Source organism: Hipposideros armiger, unplaced genomic scaffold, assembly GCF_001890085.2.
Source record: "Hipposideros armiger isolate ML-2016 unplaced genomic scaffold, ASM189008v1 scaffold_859, whole genome shotgun sequence".
NCBI lineage: Eukaryota > Metazoa > Chordata > Mammalia > Chiroptera > Hipposideridae > Hipposideros > Hipposideros armiger.
The window spans coordinates 621073-627628 of NW_017732209.1; the positions used below are offsets into that span (position 1 = coordinate 621073).

Here is a 6556-nt window from a genome sequence, read left to right on the forward strand (position 1 = left end):
GTCCCAAGCCAGCTCTTAACCAACGTGCCACTCGGCTGGCCCAGGACCATACTTTTCATCACCCCTTCAGTGGGGTCTGGGCGCCCAAAGCTGAAGAACTACCATAAAGTCCGTGGTGGGAGAACTGTGGTCTAGTAGGGCAGTTGGGGGACCCCCTGAAAGAGCCTAAAGGGGAATCTGAACTCAAGGTGGAAGCTGGGACTTGGGGACCAGTCCACGGGGGACCTGTGTCAGAGGATATGTGGGGGACACGTTGTGAGAGGACCCCTTCCGGTTCCACCTCCCGTTTCCCATCTGTTGGGGCAAATGCGGGAGGAGGGCCACCCCCAGCCTTGGGGGTAGGGCCTGGGGAGAAGACAGAAACAGACATAGCAATTTCAAAGATAACCAGAAACGCTCTTTATTTACTGGAACGCAACACGTGGGCCCAGCCCTGAACCAGAAACAACTTAAAAATCTGACTAGGGCTTTTCTTTGCCCCTTAAAACAAAAGCTAGGCAGTTGCCATTCCCATCCGGGCACCTAAACCCCTTTCCTGTTGGAGTTTCGTTGACTTAACTGTTGGAGGTTGAAAAATACAGGAGAAAGAAAAAAAAAAAACCAAAGCAACCTTTAGCAAACTATCACGATTTGGGGGGTTTCATGGGAGGTGGTGGAGAGAAGCCCTCTTGCTAGGGGAAAGGACCCCTGGGTGATTTGCGGTTGGGGGCAGGAACGCAGTGAAACAAATGAACCACGGGAAACACAACGAGAGACAATTATTGGGTGTCAACTCACCCCAAGGCTCTGCCTCCCCGGATAAGCCTGCCGAGGCATGGTGCCCCTGTAGTGTGTCCCCTTCCTCCCCGGCTCCTGATGGATGGGCTACAGAGGGCAGGGAAGGAATGACCCAGTTTGGTCCATGATAAAACCATGGGTCTGCAGGTGGCTGAAGGAGGAGGACAAGGCTGGCCTCCAGGCTGAATCCCATCTTGAAGTTCTTGGGCTGGAGGTCCAAGCCAGTCTTGCTCAATCTTTCCGCATTCTGGCCTGGGAGAACATGAGCGGGTCCTATAGGTCCCAGGATCCAAGAATTCCACAAGGAACGGAATCTGGGGGCGGGCTGAGGAGCCAAAGGGGCAGGGCTAGTGTCACCAGCAGGCCCCAGAAAGGCTAAAGATCCATGAACTGTAGCCCTGAAGGAACTACAGAGTAGTGTGGTCCAAGGGGCAGAGATCCTGCTTCACCAAGAACCCACAGACACCCCCAGAACAGAGCCCCACAGTCTGAGAGGTCCCAGAGGCAGGGCTGGCCTGGCCCCCCAGCAGTCTTCATTGTTTCAGGATCCATCAGGGCTGCAGTTCTGGAGACCAGAAATTCCAAAGAGCTGGATGAGTCACGGGGGTGGGTCCAGGGACTTGGTAGGGACTGAGCCAGGAGGGTTAGGGGTGAAGGGTTTGGACACCTCACAGCCTTCAGCGCTTGACCTTGCGGCCAGCCGAATTGCGCCCGCTGCGGCGGTACAGAGACTGATGGCCACCGTTGAGTGGGCAGTACTTGAGCGTGTGGGCCTGGCCACCGGTGGCCCCGCACAGGGGACACACATAGTGCCGTAGAATGGGACACATCACTTCGCCCTCCGGTGTCTTCAGCTGGTGCGAGGAGTAGACGTGACGAGACTCTCCGTTATGCTTGCAGAAATTACACAGGATGGCCGGGCATCCGCTGGCCCCTGAGCCTCTGCTGGCCCCCAACATTCCCAGTCCCTGATCCTCCCCCAGCTGGGGCCCGGGTCTTGGCTCCCCAATCCCTTGGGCCTCTGGCTGTTGCCCCCGACTCTGGATCAGTGCCAACACCACCTGGCTCAGGTTGAAGTAGTCCTTCCACATGTCGAAGGCTGGCAGCTGCATGGCACACAGGCAGGAGTGGTGGGCGGCTGGAGAGGCTGGGGCTGGGAGCCAGAGGGCAGGAGCAACACGTAGCTTTCTGGAGCTGAGAGGAACTGCACCCCCTTTTATACTCCCCAAAGACCCTTCTAAGCAAAGGTGGAGCTTAGGATTTAAAGGGCCCACTCCCTACCCATGACTTCCATCTGACTTGAATCCCCCACGGAGATCGGGAAGGAGGCCATTCCCAGTGCCTCTGGTCCTTGTTGTGCCTCCTGGTTGCTCTGTGATCTCTGGAAAGGCCCTCCCCCTCCCTGGGCCTCAGTTTCCCTATCCATTCAATAAAGAAAATGTCCCTCATCCCCATCCTTTCTTACCCCAAGACTGGAAACTTATTCCATATCCTCCAGAGCCACTGGAGTAATAATAATAACAGCCCCTAACTATGAGCCAGACACTGTGCTGCACAGTTACCTTTATGATCTGATTTAATCATCACAACAGCTCCGTGTGGGAGACGCAGTTATGAACCCCATTTTATAGACCAGTTACCTGAAACTCAGAGAGGGAAGCTCTTTGGCCCAAAGTCACATAGCCTGCAAGTGGCAGAGCTGGAGCTCTAACCCCAGGCCTGTGAGACTCCAAAGCAAGTGCCCCCTCCCGCCCCACCTCTCTTGGATTAAAACCTAATTTCTCCTCATGTCCCAAATTTATTCAACAAATATTTACTGAGAGCATACTACGGTGTTCAGTATTTTATAAACACGATCTATCACCATGATTTGAACTCCAGAACCATTCAAGGAGGAGGACACTGCCGTTTCCATTTTATAGAGAAGGATATGAGACTCAGAGAGGTTAAGGAGTATACTCAAGGTCACACAGTAGGGAAATGGCAGAGTTGGGCTTCGCACCAGGCCTGGCTCCAGAAACACTGGAATTGGTCTTAGAAGCAGCTGAGTACCTTGGCATGGCACGGTCTCACTGAGAATGCCCTGCCTTGACCTTGTACAGTGTCTCTGTTTTTCCTGTCCTTCAGGACCAAACAAAAGCCTTGCTTCCTGCCCATGCTACCTCCAGGAACTCTTCCTCTACTTGTGATCTCCAGTAGTGTAGTGGCCTTGACCACTCAACACATAGGCATTGAGGCCCCTCGTGTTGGGTGCTGGAAACTCAGCAGTGCCCACGGCTGCTTTGTGCCTGTTTCATCAGCAACCAGTCCATCAGGGGAATAAAGCTATAGACCAGAAACACCCGAATATATGATAGACAGGGTTCTCTGAGAGAGGGTGGGCTGGGGGAGGTGACCTGGATGCTGAGACTATAAAGGAGAATCTTCCAGGAAGAGGAACACAAGATATGGAGGCCTGAAGTTGGGGGACAGCAAGGGGGCTGGGGTGGTCAGAATGGAGTGAGGATCCCACGACGAGGCCAGCTGGGTGTGCAGAGGCTGGATGCCATCAGAGTGTGGATCTCCCTCCAAGAATATTTGGGAAATGGTGGGGACCATTGGGGTTTGTCACAATGATTGGAGGTGTGACTGGTTTCAGTGGACAGGGATGCCAGGTATCTTCAACAGTCTACATGACCAAGATCTGTCCGTGGCCCCACTTAACTGGACACCCATGTAGGAACAAAAACCCATTTATGATGATCTGAGTCTAGAACCTAGCTGAGTGTTACATATAAACACTGAGTGTTTTGGCAATATTGTAAGATACATCGATTTCTCCTGGAATTCAACTAGCTGTGTACATTGTGGCCTGCCTGTTTTTGGTTCTGTTGGGAATTTTATCCAGAATTTTCACTATTTCTGGAAGCCACATCACCCCAGACAACGCTGATTGTGTTAACTGTCCAAACAACACACAGTTTCTTCCTATCTCATTCATGGTGCGTGTACACATAGATACTAGTATGTGCCTGATGAGATGATTTTTTAGAGCGGCCATGTCTGAGCATTTATATACAAAAATAGATTATTATTTTATTATAAGTTGCTGTCTTTTTTATTTCTCATTTGTAGTTCAGTTAGGACATAATTTTAATTTTTGGAAGTAAAATTTGTGTGTTGGTAGACTATTACCAATGAGTTTAATTTCAGAATACTAAAGGGGCATTTTTTTTTTAAGATTTTTTATTGGGGAATTGGGGGGATGGGAACAGTGCTGGGGAATTGGGGGAAGGGGAACAGACAAGTTGCTGTCCTTTTGTTCTTCAGTCTAGTNGGGAGATTGTGAACCCAGACAGCCTGACTCCAGAGTTAAGCAGTTTCCATTATCCTGTGATGTTTCTCAACAACCTCTGAAAATACACAACTAAAACAAGAGTTCCTCGAAGCAATACTTACCTAATGACATACAATGAATTCTGATATTTTCCTCTTCTGTTTTATTTTGTTTGGTTGTTTAATGCTGGTTGCAACCCAACTAAATATTTTTCTGGACCCACGAATGGGTCAAAATGAACAGTTTGGAAAACATGCCTTAGAATGCCTTCCCTGACTCACCCCATCCTTGCCCTTTGACCTCCCGCATCCTACCTCAACATGCCCACACCTGCAGAGTTCCATATGCCTCACCTCTGCCCATGGCCCTCTGGCTCCAGCCTTCTCATCAGCTCCAGACCTGCTTTAGACCCACCTCCTTCCTCGGACTCCTGTGGTGCCAACAGCATCCTGGATGCCTCCCCTGGATGCCCAGCATATTCGTTTCTAAGGCCTGCCGAAACGAATGACCACAAACTGGGTGGCTTAAAACAACAGAAATGCATTCTCTCAAGGTTCTGACAGCTAGAAATACGAAAGCAGGCTGTGGACAGAGCTGCACTCCTTTCAAAGGCTCGAGGCAAGGATCTTTCCTTGTTGCTTCCAGATTCTGGCAGCCCTCAGGCCTTCCTTGGCTTGTGGCAGCATTCACCCAAATCTCTGCCTCTCTCCTCACAGGGCTGTCTTCCCTGTGTGACTCTCTCCTCTTCTTATAAGGACATGGGCGGTCCTGTAGGATCAAGGGCCTACCCTACTCCAGTACGACCTCGTCTTAGCTAATGACATCTCTGATGACCCTATTTCCAAATAAGGTCACTCACATTCTGAAGTACTGAGGTGTAGGACCTCAATATCTCTTTTGGGGGGTACACAATTCAACGCATGAGAACCATTGAGCTCTTTACACTCACCATATCCTAACGGACCCCATGCCCCTAACTGAGACCTGGGCCAGAGACGTGGGCATCGCCTAGGTGTCTCCCTTCCCTCGGGCCTTCAGGGGAGGCAGCCAGGTTGCTGTGGCTCCATGAGAATCTGGGCTGAGTGAGGTGTTAGGCCTAAATCTGGCTTGGAGCTCATGACGAGGCTCCAGGCAGGGAGCCATCCGCAGAGGTGTATGGAACAATGCAGGTGCGAGATGCCGGAGGGGATCAAGGTCAGGATACATTATGTCCTCAGATCCTGTAGTGGGGTCCTTAGCTCCTGCCAGCTACCCTGCCACTTAATTATCTGCTGAAATGACTTAATTCACTCAAACAAACAACTAACCAAACTTGGTGAGCACTCATTGTCCATCTCCAGCACTGTTCTCTAAGCCCCAGACCCAGGTGGCCAGCACCCACCCGAGCACTTCGCCTTGGATGTCCTCAGGCACTTCGCCTCCTCCACACCCCAGACAGAGCTCAGCCATCTTCCCCTTGTCCAGGTCTCAAGGGCACTCCTCCACCCATCCTAATTCTCTCAAGTACTGAGCATACCCACTCCTGGTTGCATTCTAACTGTTGCCCACACTTTGCCAGACTCGGTTCTGTTATTACACTATTACACTTTTCTCCATCACCCATTTGAGAGGCCATTGGCTTCCTGCCTGCTGTAACCCCCCCTTCCTCCAAGCCCAACTCCAGGGTATCGCTGTGCAGGGTTCTACACCACAGTTTCACACCACAGTTCTGGGGTTGGGGTGTGCCTTTTTTCTACTGTTTGGCTTAACTTGGGGGTCTCTGTCATGGGCAGAGCTGCGTTTTTAGAAAAGGACCTTGTGAGCAACAGATCCTTAACTGGGGTCTTTGGTTCTCTGTGTGACTAGTGTATACGTGAGGTGAGTCCAGGTTGGATTTCCGAGTCTGAGAATGCACAGTAAAGGGCAACTTCTCACCAGGGTTTTCAAGAGCCTGAACTCTGCCCACCCATTTGCCTCTGTGATCTTCACTGTCACTCAGCTGGCCCCCTGCCTGTTCTGCAAACACACCAGATTGAATCCCATCTCAGGGCCTTTGAATGCACTGTCCCCTCTGCCTGGAATCCCCTCCCCCTGGATATTTTCTGCTTCCCTCATTTCATTTGGACTCTGTTCAAATGTCATCTCCACAGAAAGGCCTTCCCTGACCACCGTGTATAAAACAGCCTCTCCTTCACTCTCTATTCCTTTACCCTGCTTTCTTTTCCTTCATAGCACTTATTACCCATCTGACATAATATATTTATTATCAGTGCACCTCCTTCCCCACTAGCTTGTCAGCTCCGTGAGTGCAGGAGTCTTGCTTGCTTTGCTTACCACAGTACCTGCCAATGCCCAGAACAGTGCCTGACACAAAGTAGAGGCACAATGAATACGGAACAATGGACTAAAAGAAGCCCTGATATTATATGCAACATTTTGTGCATATGTGCGTTTCCCTGGGGTGGGGACCATACTTTTTTTTTT

At 50.8% G+C, this 6556-nt stretch overlaps 1 protein-coding gene across 1 annotated transcript; it reads right to left on the reverse strand.

The window, feature by feature from the left end:
• Positions 1–1181: 1181 nt before the first annotated feature.
• NANOS2 (nanos C2HC-type zinc finger 2) lies at positions 1182–2497 on the reverse strand. The gene has a single exon (XM_019629488.1). The coding sequence runs from the start codon at positions 1887–1889 to the stop codon at positions 1455–1457; it is 435 nt and encodes a 144-aa protein (XP_019485033.1). The 5' UTR covers positions 1890–2497; the 3' UTR covers positions 1182–1454.
• Between the last annotated feature and the right edge of the window lie 4059 nt (positions 2498–6556).